Source organism: Dendrobates tinctorius, unplaced genomic scaffold, assembly GCF_039654945.1.
Source record: "Dendrobates tinctorius isolate UK_male_01 unplaced genomic scaffold, ASM3965494v1 ptg000073l, whole genome shotgun sequence".
In the NCBI taxonomy this organism is placed as follows: domain Eukaryota; kingdom Metazoa; phylum Chordata; class Amphibia; order Anura; family Dendrobatidae; genus Dendrobates; species Dendrobates tinctorius.
In genome coordinates, this window is record NW_027361741.1 from 38,920,607 (window position 1) to 38,935,398 (window position 14,792).

Here is a 14,792-nt window from a genome sequence, read left to right on the forward strand (position 1 = left end):
GACTAACTGGCATTACTCCATCCACCCCCCTGCCCAAAGTCTGGGACTGGGCACCACCTGCCGCACACAGAGCCTAAAAGGCTTTAATTTACCCAAACGTGAGGCTAATGCTTGATGACACAAGAGTGGCCTGGTAACTCAAAAAACCTGACCCTATATTTGGGTACCGACTTGTGGTAATGCAAATTTTTGAAAGGCGGCAAAGTTTGTCCAACTTTGACACCCGAAATGTTGACCTCTAACCATGCCAACTAGTAAGGAGTTTTGAGCTGGTTTATTCCCTTCTAGGGTTTTAGTAGGTTGCCACTCTATAAAGGAAAGGCCTTCGTTTTCCCTGGTCGGTGTACTTTATAGTTTCTCTCTCCCACCTTTTCCACCATCCTATAGGGTCCCTGTCACTGGGTAAGGAACTTCGTCTCCACTGAGCTAGTCCATTTCGGTCACACAAAACTGTTATCATCCATAGTAACAACTGATACTTGAGGTTCTCTGAACACAGCCTGTGCAGTCTCTTCACAGAGAGATTCTGGTCTGTCCCTCTCTTCAGCTACAGCACAAATCCAGTCTGGCCACACTCACCAGCGGACTAACTTAGATGAACACCAAGCCTGGATATGTGCAGAGCTAGCCAGGTGTACTAATCAGAGCTAGTATTTAAAGGGGTGGTCCGGGCTTTTCACATAATCTCAGTACATATCTGGGCTGCAGAATTGTGACAATAAGTAATTTACTTTCTGTCACCAGTTTGCATAGTTTTGTAGATATTCTTAGCAGAACGTCCAAGGGGGGGTGTTCTGGCATTGAAATGAGAACTGGTCGTTTCCTCCTACGCTACTAAAAACATGCCGTCTGTAGCAACAGCCCCACCCTCCATAGCTACAGGCCCTCCCCGTCCACATGAAGAAGCCCTCCTCACACAGTAACAAATCCTCCCCGCCGCTCCAATGTAGCAATAACTCTGGAATGCTTCAACATATCCCATTGAATTTGGAGACTGTTTTTCGTGATTTCGTGATACATTATACTTTATGATAATGTAAACTTAGGTTCATATGTCTTGTGTTCATTTATAAAGATATCACAAATTTGACAAAAAGTTTACAAAATTAACAATTTTCAAACTTTGAATGATTGATTATCCCTTTAATCCAGATAGTCATACCACACAAAAACAATAGTAAATAACATTTTCCTCAGGTCTCCTTTACATCAACACCATTTGTAAAATGTAGTTTTATTTTGTTAACATTTTAAAAGGTTTAAAAATGTAGCTGTCATTTTTCATTGTTTTCAAGGAAATGTACAAAACTTATTTTTTTAGGGACATATTCAGTTTAGAAGTGACTTTGGGGGTCCTATATATTGGAATTACCCAAAAACAGCACCCCTGAACGTATTCAAAATTGATTTCAGGTAGTTTATTAACCCTTCAGGTGCTTTTTAAGACTTCATGCAAAGTGACCTAAATGTTTCAAACTTCTGAACAGGCCGCTATAACTGAAAGACATTAAGGCTATGGGCCCACGTAGCGTTTTAAAACGCACACTAAAAACCGGACTCCATCCCAGAAATCGCGCGTTTTTTTCCGCGTGATTTCACCGCGTTTTTAAAGCGATTCTGTTCGCGATTTTGCCGCGATTTTCTCAAGCATTTTCCAAGCGATTTGAAGCATCGCTTGGAAAGTGATTGACAGGTTGGTCACACTCATCAAACATAGTGTTTGACAAGTGTGAGCAGCTTTTTACTATTGAGGACGCCTATGCGGCATCAATAGTAAAAGATAAAATGTTAAAAATTATAAAAAGATAAAAAATCGGGGTATATTTACCTTCCGGCATCCCGCGCTGCATTCCCGGCCACAGCGTTCCCAGTAATGCCTTGCGAGACCTGTGATGACGTAGTCTCGCGTTGCTATAGCGATCTCGCGAGACCACGTCATCACAGGACCTTGCGCAAGGCATTACTGGGAACGCTGTGGCCGGGAATGCAGCGCGGGACGCCGGAAGGTAAATATACCCCGATTTTTTTTATTTTTTTATTCTTTTTTTTACAGGGGTATGGTACCCAGGGCCTGGAGGACAGTCTCCTCTCCTCCACACCGTGGGTACCAACCGCACATGAGACGCTTAACTTCCCGCATGGTGGGCATAGCCACATGCGGGAAGTAAGCGGTTCTCATGCATTCCTATGGGTGCGGAATCGCGGCAATTCTTTGCGATTCCGCACAAAAGAATGACCATGCTGCGATTTTTTTCCGCGACGCGTTTCCGCCGCGGAAAAAAAGCGCAGCATTAGCACAGCATGTGCGGAATGCCATAGGAATGCATGGGGGGCGTTCTGTACACGATTTTTAAACGTTTTTGCGCCGAAAATCGCGGCAAAAACGCTTAAAAATCGCATCGTGGGCACACAGCCTAAGGCTATGCGCACACCATGCGGATTTGTTGCGTTTCCGCAGCGTTTTTGTCTGCGTGGAAATGCACCAAAAACACAAAGGATTCCTAAAGCAAGGTTAATTAATGAGAATCCAGAATTGTTGTGCACATGATGCGGAAAATTCCGTCCTTATTTGCAGCGTTTTATTTTCTGCGGCATGTCAATTCTTTTTGCGATTATGCAGCGTTTTTCACCCATTGACTTCCATTGTGTCACTCAAATATGTAGCAAAAAGCAGGTGTAGAAAGGGTTGTGGAATTACTACAGATCTGGTGCGGTTCTGATGTGGATTTGGTGCGAAAAAAGCAGCAGATTTGTCAAAGGAACTGATGTCAGAAGGAGGAAGAGTGTGTGGACGGAGAATCAAGAATAGAGCCTGTTTTGGTTGAAGCACATCAACAATGGAGGTTGGACTTGAAAATGTCGTCATTTTTTTTTTTTAAAAGAATATATATTTATTTAGCAAACAAATCCACATACCCATCCGCATGTAAATCCACATGAAAAACACATAAAATCCGCACAAAAAACGCACGGAATTTCCACTGCGTTTTCTGCCAAGAGGTACAGAAACCGCGCAGAAATTTCCACAAGCAAATCCACAATGTGCGCACATAGCCTAAGGCAGTTACTTGGCCATGAATTGCCATCGCAAACATCAGGACCACACAATCAAGATTTCAGGGTGCAGATGGGGTTAAAGAGGGAGCCCCCACACTCTGTTAACAATCTAAATGCTGTAGACACTTTTTACAGCAGTATTTAAGGGGTTAAATGTCCATGGTAGGTGCCAACATTGATCTTATGCTGATGCAGCAAGTTGTCAGCTATAGTGTACAGCCGATGCTAGTCACATATCACAGATTAGTTTTAAGTCGTACTGGTGGTCATTAAGGGGTAAAACTAACAAGATAAGCATTGCTTATGTGTTGAAGCCCTTGCTGCACCAGCGCCTGCTCACTACTGCTCTTCTGGGGTCTTTGATTGCAGGACTGCAGTGGTGACACTCAGTCTACAGCACATGACCACTGTAGCCAATCACTGGCCTCAGAAGTCTTACCTGGTCATCACAACAGGCTGGAGTCACACAATCGTATACAAAAGGCCAAGGCCCCTAATTTTGCCACAAAAAACTGGGAAAACTTACTGACTCGAGTATAAGCCTAGGGTGGAAAATGCAGCAGCTACTGGTAAATTTCAAAAATAAAAATAGATACCAATAAAAGTAAAATTAATTGAGACATCAGTAGGTTAAATGTTTTTGAATATAATGCTTCATACAGTTCATGATGGGCCTCATAAGATGCTCCATACAAAATAAGCCCCATATAATTCTTCATAAAGTTCATGATGGGCCCCATAAGATGCTCCATACAAAAAAATGCCCCATATAATGCTTCACAAAAGGTTAATAATGGCCCCATAAGATGCTCTATATTAAAATATGCCCCTTATAATGCTGCATAAAGACTGACGGCCCCATAAGATGCTCCAGAGAATAATAGGCCCCATATAATGTCCCATAAAATTGATGGCTCCATAAGATGCTCCATAGAATAATATGCCCCATATGCTGCTCCATAAAGGTTGATGGCCTCATAAGATGTTCCATATAATAATATGCCCCATATACTGCTGCTGTGATTAAAAAAAAAAAGACATACTTCCATCTCATCGCTGGGGGCCAGGTGCCGGTGTCCTGAGCAGGCAGAGACACGGTCGCGCTATGGGGGCCAGATGCCGGTGTCGCCGCTGGCTCAGGCCCCCAGCACTTGCGATATTCACCTGTCCCCGTTCCACCGCCGCACGTCGCTCTGTCTTCCGGGTCTCTGCAGTGACTGTTCAGGCAGAGGGCTTGTACTAACCACGTCATCGCGCCCTCTGACCTGAACGTCACAGCCAGAAGACGTGGAAGACAGAGCGGCGTGCGGCGGTGGAACGGGAACAGGTGAATATCGGAAGGCTCTCCCCGTCCTGCCCGTCATACTCACCCACTCCTGATGCGGTCTCTGCACGTCCCTGCTTCTCCGATGGTCTCCGGTGACGGCAGCTCTTCCTGTGTTCAGCGGTCATGTTGTACCGCTCATTAAAGTAATGAATATGCGCTCCACGCCTATGGGAGTGGAGTCGCGTGCATATTCATTACTTTAATGAGCGGTATCGCGTGACCGCTGAACACAGGAAGAGCTGTCGGCGCCGGAGACCATCTGAGAAGCAAGGACGTGCAGAGACGGCACAAGGTGAGTATGATGTAACAGCCGCCAGCTCCTGCGCTCCCCCTCCCCCGCCGACCCCCTGGGACAATGACTCGAGTATAAGCAGAGAGGGGTACTTTCAGCCTAAAAAAATGGGCTGAAAAGCTTATACTTGAGTATATATGGTAAGTATTTTCTATTCCTATTGACACATATATCGAACATTAATTGTTGATTTTTTTTTTTAGTATGTTGTATTGCATGTGTCAATTAATTAGCCTGATTTGTGATGTCACTGTGGACGATATAAAAAGTTAGGGTGTATTATGTCTCTGTATAAGGGCTCATACTCACTTGCGAGAGACTCGCACGAAAACCTGGCACAGCTGCCGGCACTGGGACTGGAGCATGCGCCTACATGTATTTCTATGCAGCCGCACGCTCCAACCCAGTGCCAGCGGCTGTGCCAGGTATTCAGGCGAGAGACTCGCACGAGAATCGTGCGAGTCTCTCGCAAGTGAGTATGAGCCCTAAGACTGAGGAAGGAGCAAGACCAGCTCTGAAATGCGTAGCTTGAATAAAGAAAACACTTATATAGTCTTCTATCTCTAATTCTTGGCACCGCTACTTTAGAGCCCTATGCATTCATTTTATCGTTTTCCATGTTTCTATAGCGCTTTCTATTTTTTTTCTCTAATATACCTAAAGTGTTGCAATGCCTGAACATGAGAAAAGAGACCTAGTAATTCAGAAAGACTATACTAGATTTCTAATTGGAGGTATTTGCTAATATTATTATTACACCTACTATATATTGGGATAGATTCTTGGAGATGGAAAATTTGCGTTTTCGTGCAGTCGCCGCGCACGTCAAATCGCCGCATGCAGACGCATCCATATACAACGCATGTCCCTGCGTACCCAATGTTAAAGATAGGCACACAGGGAAACGCTGGATGCATGTGGCAGTAGGCGGAGCGTAGGCGGAGCTTCACGGAGGAAGAAAGGAGGAAGTAGGCTGCCATCCGCAGCCCTCCTGAACGCAAATCTGAACCTAGCCTTAGCCTGTATCAGTAGCTCCACAATCATGGGGAGGACTGCTGACTTGAGAGATGTCCAGAAGAAAGTCATTGACAAACTCCACAAGGAGGGTAAGCCACAAAAGGTCACTGCTAAAGAAGCTGGCTGTTCAGAGTGCTGTATCCAAGTATATTAATGGGTAGTTGAGTGTAAGGAAAAAGTATGGTAAAAAAAGGTGCAAAAGCAAATGGGATAACCGCAGCCTTGAAAGGATTGTTAAGAAAAGGCCATTCAAAAATTTGGGGGAGATTCACAAGGAGTGGACTGCTGCTGGAGTCATTGTTTCAAGAGCCACCACACACAGACTTATCCAGGACATGGGCTACAAGTGTTGCATTCCTTGTGTCAAGCCACTCATGACCAATAGACAACACCAGAAGCGTCTTACCTGGGCCAAGGAGAAAAAGAACTGGACTGTTGCTCAGTGGTCCAAGGTGTTGTTTTCAGATGAAAGGAGATTTTGTATTTAATTTGGAAATCAAGGTGCCAGAGTCTGGAGGAAGAGTGGAGAGACAGACAATCCAAGCTGCTTGAGGTCTAGTGTGAAGTTTCCACAATCAGTGATGGTTTGGGGAGCCATGTCATCTGCTGGTGTAGGTCCATTGTGTTTGATCAAAATCAAAGTTAGCGCAGCCATCTAGCAGGAACTTTTAGAGAACTTAATGCTTCCCTCTGCCGACAAGCTTTTTGGAGATGGAAATTTAATTCTCCAGCAGGACTTGGCACCTGTCCACACTGCCAAAAGTACCAAATACCTGGTTTAAAAACAACAGTATCACTGTGCTTGATTGGCCAGCAAACTCGCCTGACATCAGGGGCTTATCTACAGCATTCTGTAATGCTGTAGATAAGCCCCCGATATAACCTGAAAGATAAGAAAAATTAGTTAGATTATACTCACCCAGGGGCGGTCCGGTCTTGGTAACGGTGACGTCTTCTTCTTTGCTGCCTGTTGTGGCTCCTGCGCAGGCGCACTGCTCTGCCCTGTTGAGGGCAAAGCAGAATACTGCAGTGAGCAGGCGCTGAACCTCTCGCGGCGCCTGCGCAGGAGCCAAGACAGGCAGAAAAGAGGACATCACCAAAAGAAAAGAGTCCCGTCCGCCTCCGCCAGACGGGACGACACCCATCGGACGGGACCGAACGCCAGGGTGAGTATAATCTAACTCTTTTTTCTTATCTTTCAGGTTACATCGGGGGCTTATCTACAGCATTACAGAATGCTGTACATAAGCCCCTGATGTCGGTGCCGGCAGCTGATATGTGAAAAATAGGGTGACAGATTCACTTTAACCCCATAGAGAATCTATGGGGTATTGTCAAGAGGAAGATGAGAGACACCAGACCCAACAATGCAGACGAGCTGAAGGCTGCTATAAAAGCAACCTGGGGTTCCATAACCCCTCAGCAGTGCCACAGGCTGATCGCCTCCATGCCATGCCGCGTTGATGTAGTCATTGATGCAAAAGGAGCCCCGACCAAGTACTGAGTGCATTTACTGAATATACATTTCAGTAGGCCAATATTTCGGATTTTAAAATCATTTTTCAAGCTGGTGATATAAAGTATTCTAATTTACTGATATAATGACTTTTGGGTTTTCATTGACTGTAAGCCACAATCTTCAACATTAACAGAAATAAACACTTGAAATAGATCATTCTGTTTGTAATGACTATATAATATATGAGTTTCACTTTTTGTATTGAAGAATTGAAATAAATTAACTTTTTGATGATATTCTAATTTTTACGAGAGGCATCTGTATTTATATTTTGACAGATCAGGCGTTTCTGAAGGCAGCGATACTAAATGTTTTTTTTTTATGTTTTATTTTGAATTGGGCAAAAGGGGAGTGATTTGAACTTTTATATTTTTTAAAACTTTTTTTTTTTACACTTTTTACTTTCTTCAATAGTTTTCTTAGCGGGGCGGCGTTCATTGAAGTTCTGGAATGACAAGCACGTGGGTCTCCTGCAGACCAGATTGTCAGGTCAATCCCATCTTTTCCCCACGATAATGTGACAGATGCACCACTGGATGGGGATTGTAACGCCCTTCTGGCATGGCCATGTTAAATGTCGCTGTAAGAGTGCTAGGCGTCGGATTCCTGCAGCGACACAACAGGAATCCAGAGCCTCACATGCTGCTCTGCAGCAAGCCATTCCTGAGGCTAAGTCCCTCTGCTGCTCCACTGAGCATGCTCACGAGATGATCTCCCATTGCAGGTCAGGAGTCACGTGCTCAGGTCCTTCTCCAGATCTGATTGGGCCATCTCAGAGATCTGGAAGGTCCCGGCAGCGTATGGCTATAAAAGGCCCGCATGGCCGCATGTCCATGCACTAGTATGGACTCTTCTTGCTAGATGTGTGAATGCTGATGGATGTATGATTCTGGTGACTGATTTATTAAGATTCCCCTCCCTCTGATATTACGCATGTGGATAGGGAACTAGAGAAAGAGTCAGCACCAGTCAGTGGCAAGCCTTAGGCCACTGTGCACACCGCGCCTCTACACTAGCGTCCGATCGTGCCACGCCTCACGGCACTATCGTATAGTGGCTGTGTTTGCCGCTGCGCTGCAGTCAGCAGCACTTACCGGCGTCTAGACGGACACCGACCTCAGCCTTGGGCCCATGTCCTGTGATCGTATACCGCGCGTGCAATTTAGCTGAGACCTGTGAGTCTAACAGGCTCAGCACTTATGTTTATGTTACAGTGCCTCTGTGAGCTAACAGAGTCCGCTCAGCGCACATCGGGTGGCGTTTAACCCGTGCACATTATACCACCAAATAGCGCATCTGCCATTACTCAGCAGCAGTGATAACACCTTCTGCACGGTGGACCCCGAGTGGCGAACGCACTTTATTATTTATTTAGTACGTTCCGCCGTTCCTAACACAGAGTGTTGTGAGTTCATTTTCCCCTTCATCACTGAGGTCTGGTGAACTCCCTATTCTGGTAAAGGAAGGTAATGAGCCTGATTATCAGGCACCTGAGCCTGATGATGATGACTGGCTGAGGGGAGTCACGGACTGGATATAAGGCTGCCGACGCCCTTCTGCCCTGCGGGTGATTTCTCTGTGGACTTCTAGGAGACCAGTCTGATTCCTGCTCCTCTAAAGCTAAGTTTTCTGCTTTGCCTGTTAGCATTTGTGTTTTGTTTTTGTTTGCCTTGCTTTTCTGGATTCTGCCATTCCCTGCTGGGGTGAGCTGAATCTCCTTTTGCCGGTTGCTCTGTCTTCAGAATATTCCTGAGTACTGACATAGCTTTTTGAAGCCTAGCGTCTTCAGGGCCTTTTTCACTGTCAGTTTGTTGGCTCTTATTTTCATAGGGTTTTTCACGGATTGCAGACAGCAGCCTTCCTGTCCTTTCCTATCTAGTTAGCTTGGGCCCCGTCTTTGCTCAGTCTATCTTTCTGTCTGTGTTAGTGTTCTTTCTTCTTGCTTCACCGTCATTATTTGTTGGGGGCTGCCTTTTGCTTTGGGGTCTGCTCTGGGGCAGTTTAGATTTCCCTTTCTGTCTTTAGCCTATATAGTCCTCCGGCTGTAAACGAGGGGTCTAGGGCATCATAGGAACCCCCCAAGGCTACTGGTAGTTGTGTTGATAGGTTCAGGGGTCTGCAATCCGATAGCTGCCAACTTCTCTGGTTTTCTGGACTTAGCTAGCATTTCTGTTTTTGCCTCCTACGGTGACATATTCATAACAACAGAGATTGACAGTGGCACTTAACATGTTAACAGCCACGGGTGGATCGCAATTCCACCTGCGCATGTTAGGGGCACATGTCAGCTGGTGAAATCAGCTGTCATGTGCCTGAAAAGATGCGGGCTCAGAACCGGAGCCTGTATCAAAGGGAGGGAAGCAACCTATGACATATAGGTATGTCATAGGTCGCAAAGGGGTTAAAACAAGAGGGAATCATGAGTTATACGAGTTGCAGAGGAGAGGCAATGGATTTAAAATGTAAGTAAGTGCTTGTATTACTTGCATAATGTCCATTTATTGTGAAAATGGACAAACCCTTAAATTTTAGATGAAAAAATCTCTGTAAATGCTATGTACTGCTTCATAACTTCTCTAACCGCCCTAAAGAATCTGAAATAAAAGCAAAGCACTTTTGTTATATGTCTTGAAAAACAAAATCTATGGTTTTGTTTCTACAGCTTTTATGCAAATTGAGTGTCTCCATGGTAACAGACAGCAAACAAATTCTATTTTGTGTATTCTGTGCAGTTTTGCTGTCACATAATTTTTCCCATTTGTCAACTACCTTGTGCCAACATGCCTATTGCAGAGGCAAAACGAGTGGACTGTCAAAAATCAACAGTATCTGTAATGGCTGCAGAAAAGCTGTTATGCTCTATAATAAATGTTAGAAGGGAAAAACACCGTGAGCACAACTTAAGTAATGGTGCTAAAGGTTAGGTTCCCAAACCAAGTAGTTATAAGTTATAAACCTAGCACTCAACTTTAGGATATTCAGAAGAATATTTATTGTAGTACGTAAAAAAACGTTTCGGTCAAATCTTGACCTTCTTCAGTTACGTATTGTACCAAATACGTGGTAATAGGTATTAAACCTATTGTGAAGATTCATGTGCTCTTAATTGGGGTGATCCGTCCCACTGCCTGTTGTAGTATGCTAGTAGAGGCCAGTAGATGAGGCAACATATGCACGTATGCTGTTTACTGGGGAGAACAGTCCCACAGCCTTGTGTCAGCCAGTAGATGGGGCAGGACGTGCCTCCAGACACAGTATCCACTGACATGCAGTGGATACTGTGTCTGGAGGCACGTCCTGCCCCATCTACTGGCTGACACAAGGCTGTGGGACAGATCTCCCCAGTAAACAGGCAGTGGGATGGATCACCCCAATTAAGAGCACATGAATCTTCACAATAGGTTTAATTCCTATTACCACGTATTTGGTACAGTACGTAACTGAAGAAGGTCAAAATTTGACCGAAACGTTTTTTTACGTACTACAATAAATATTCTTCTGAATATCCTATAATAAATGTTAGTGTTAGTCATGATGCTAGTGTGAATTGAGCCATTTTAGCACTAGGTATCCCAGAAGTCTCACCTACCCATCTACTTTTATGACCGCTATAGTTGCCAAGCTATAAAATTTAAATATGGGGTTTTGTAGAATAACCCTTTAACATTTAGTCTTTAGGAGACTTTCCTAGAAGCCACCGAGCCTGAATTTATCAAAGTAAATTCATATGCACAGCCTACATTTTCTTCATTCCCATAACCGTTACAAAGAACATGTCAGACTTTTCTGGTTGCTTAAACCAATGGCAGTATAAAATCCACACTCGATACATCATTACAGAGAGCTATGTTTTATTGTAAGACATTACAGAGTTTAAAAAAAAAAAAAACTAGCTTGAAAAAAAATGAGCCAGGCACCAAATGAAAGAGTCCTCTGGGCAGTTCTTGCATCACTTCTCTGCCAGACTGCTTGATAGACAGCTCTCTCCCTACATAAATAAAAATTTGCAGGGAGATGCTAGAGGGAGCAATCCTATATACTCTACTCCCTATACCCAGCTCCTTGCTTAAAGGGGCTGTCAACTACTCGGACAATTCCTTCTGTATCCCTGTTTTCCCCGAGTAAAATAATAACATTTAGGCTCTTATGTGACGGCGCTGTACTAGGCGTGTCAGTACTGGCTCTCCCGGGGCTTACATGACATTACTATGTCCCTGTGGCTAATCATAGCTGGCTCCTTTTTCTACTCTAGACGTAATTGACATATCTGGTTAAAGTGAGAGGGCAGCAGCTGCTCTCACTTCTTTTAGATGTCTTGATTTGAACAAACGAGGGGAGAATGAAGCCAGCGCTGACTGGCCGCAGTGATCACATGACATAATGTCACACGAGCCTCCGGAGAACAAGTGCAGACAACTCTGGGACGGCACCAGCAATGGAGGCGAATATAGGTGCTATTATTTTCCTGGGGGGAACATATGGATTCAGAAGGGGTTGTCCAAATGATGGACAATCCCTTTAAGCTAGGTTTTCTATGTGTTTGGCTTCGGTTCCTGTCGCTGCATAGTGGGAATCCCGAGCCTTACTTCTGGCGGTCTCCCATTCCTCTCCAGCCGCAGGGGAGGTTGCTCAGCAAACTCGTCGGTCCTGGCGCTCTGCCCAGACCAGCTCCGTGGGTTTGCTTGCTGCTGCCACCTCTGACACAGCTAAGGCAATACATGCTGCTCAGCAGCGAGATTCTCCAGGGACTAAGTCCCCATGTCGGGCCACTGAGCATGCCCGTGGAGTGATCTCCCATTGGAGATCGAAGGTCACGTGCTCAGGTCCTGCTCCTGTTCGGAATGGCCGATCCGAAAAGCCAGGAAGGTCCCAGACGCTCGCGGCTATAAAAGGTTCGCATGGCCGCTCGGCCATGCGCTAGGATAGACTGTATTTTCAGACTATAAGGAGTGAGTGATGTATGCACGTATGAATGTCTCTGGTGACTGACTCATTATGAAACCCCTACCCTTGGTACGCATGTGTTATGCAGCCTAGCCTGCTAGCCCCCAGGCTTAGGCATAGGTAGGTCAGAGTTTGAGTCAGGCATTAGTCTTCATCAGTGACTCGGCACGCCTCAGTGCAAGTGCTCCACACTCCATAGCCAGCGTCTATAGCGGCGTTCGTGGCAGCGACGCCACGCGCTCAGTGGGCCTAGAGTGACTCTAACCCCGTGTCCTTGGGGGTAGAGTTCTGTGGCCGTTTTGCTGTGTGCTCTTTGGCCGGGCTCTGTGAGCTAAACAGGCTCCGGCATCCACGTTCAGCGGTTGTGCGGCTCTGTGAATTAACAGAGTCCGCTCCTGTTCACACTGGGTGACATAATCCATGTGTGACTGTTTTCACGCCGCTCTATTCTTCCGCCATTGTCTAGCAGCAGTGTACCACCTCTGCACAGTGGACCTCGGGCTGCGAACGCACCTACTACTACTTTATAATTTGGTGCGTTCCGCCAGCCCTAACACTATGATGATCAATGCTGCAGCATGCCAGAAAATAATGTAAATCTCTGTAATGAGGGGGTCTATCTGCTCAAAATAGCTAACAGCTTCCTTTTAATTCCAATCAGAGCTCACCAACCTTCCAATATTATGACCAGCCATTATGTAGAAAATCTCAGTTGTCTTCTGTCGAACTGTGCAGTCTTCATCATACAACAGATCTTTCAGGCTTTCCATAAAACCTGTGTTATAAAGAGATGATATAAAAGATTACAGGAACATAATGTCTTACTCTTGTAGAATTAGAACCTCGTCATTAAAGCGTTCTCCAACCTGTAAATTTAAGCATGACAGCTCCTATCCTTCAAATCCTATTCTACAGGTACATAATCTTCATATTATAGGAAACTTTTTTCCTGAATGCCCTAATCCTGATGAGCTTTCTGAATAAAAATATTGTAATGCTTGTGATATTGTGGCCAAATCTTGACATTTATAGCCACATTAATGTAATCATACCTTACCAGGGTTGAAGAGTCAAAATACAAACTGGTATTCTGGTAAAGTGACCATCAGCATTAGATGTAAGTCAACTGAACCCACAGACTTCAGTGGAGAAGCCAACGGTATACCATGTGTGTGAGGTCTCCTTGGATTTCAACATGCCAGATCCATTGTTTCTGAGGTGTTTTATGGTGTCTTATTCCCTTCCCTATTAAAAATGATGGCATGCTTAGCTGAGTTGAATGTATATGAGCAACTACTGTGCAAAAGTTTTAGGCATGTGCAGAAAAAATATTGCTAAGTAAGAAAGCTTTCAAAAACAGAAGTGTTCATTGATTATTTTTATAAATTAAATGCAAAGTGAATGAATAAAACAGAAATCTAAATCACATCAATATTTGGTGTAACCATCATTTGCCTTCAAAACAACTTCAGTTCTTCTAGATACACTTATACACAGTTTTTGAAGGAATTTGGCAGAGAGTTTGTTCCATACATCTCAGAGAACTAACAACAGATCCTCTCTGGATGTAGGCTTGTGCACATTTTTCTGTCTCTTCATGTATTCCCAGACCGATATTGAGATCAGGGCTCTGTGGAGGCCATATCATCACTTCCAGAACTCTTCCTCCTTTTTAAACTTGTCTTATTGAAGATTATACAAGATAACAAGGTTACATCATAGAACAAAAGAACAACCAGTTTATCTCATCGCTCATTAATGCTCTCTGGCAAAGTTAACCTTGCTCTTAACATACCATGGGTCTGATATCTCGACCAAGAGCATAAAGGTACTGTCACACTTAGCGATGTACCAGCGATCCCGACCAGCGATATGACGCGGTCAGGATCGCTGGTACATCGCTAAGTGGTCGCTAGTGAGCTGCCACACAGGCAGATCTCACCAGTGACATCGCTGGGGACGGGGATCGCTACTTACCTGTCACACCAGGCGATCCTGCGTCCTCCCGCCCGGCTCCATGCATCGCTCGTCTTCACAGCAGGAAGCGCCGCAGGAAGCTGACGACGAGAAGCGGTCCTGGACGTTCTCGCGCGATCAGCGATAACCAGCGGGGGAGCCGGTTGTAGGTAAGTATCAGACACAGCGATATCGCTAGCAATATCGCTATAACGTCACTAGTTATAGCGATATTGCTAGCGATATCTCTTAGTGTGACATGCCCTTTAGACACCCAATGTGAGGCACAAATATGAGTCCTTGTTCTTCTTTACACTGAAGATAGTCCTTAATGACATTGGCTGTATGTTGGGGTCATTGTCCTGCAGCAAGATACATTTTGAGCCAATCAGACGCCTCACTGGTGGTATTACATGATGAATCATGAAATTAAATCAGGGAGGCCTCTGGTTGGCTCCAAATTTTGTCTGCAACAAGACAAGAACCTCAAACGTACAGCCAATGTCATTGCCAATGCCAAGACCTATAATCAGCTTACAAAAGAACACGGAGTCCTGCAAGAGAAGATTTGGTCCCTGTAGAGCTTTGATCTCAAAATCATTGAGTCTGTGTGGGAATAACATAAAGAGACAAAAATGCAAGCCTACATCTCAGCAGATCTCTGGTTATTTCTCCAAAAT

General features: G+C 44.8%; 1 protein-coding gene across 1 annotated transcript in view; it reads right to left on the bottom strand.

Annotated features, from left to right (window-relative positions):
- The window catches only part of RSPH14 (radial spoke head 14 homolog), a 301,306-nt gene that overhangs the window by 270,186 nt on the left and 16,328 nt on the right, over positions 1-14,792 (bottom strand). Inside the window, exon 2 of the mRNA XM_073582821.1 lies at positions 12,829-12,931. Within this exon, the coding sequence (XP_073438922.1) occupies positions 12,829-12,931 (103 nt within the window). The remainder of the gene's footprint in view (positions 1-12,828; positions 12,932-14,792) is intronic.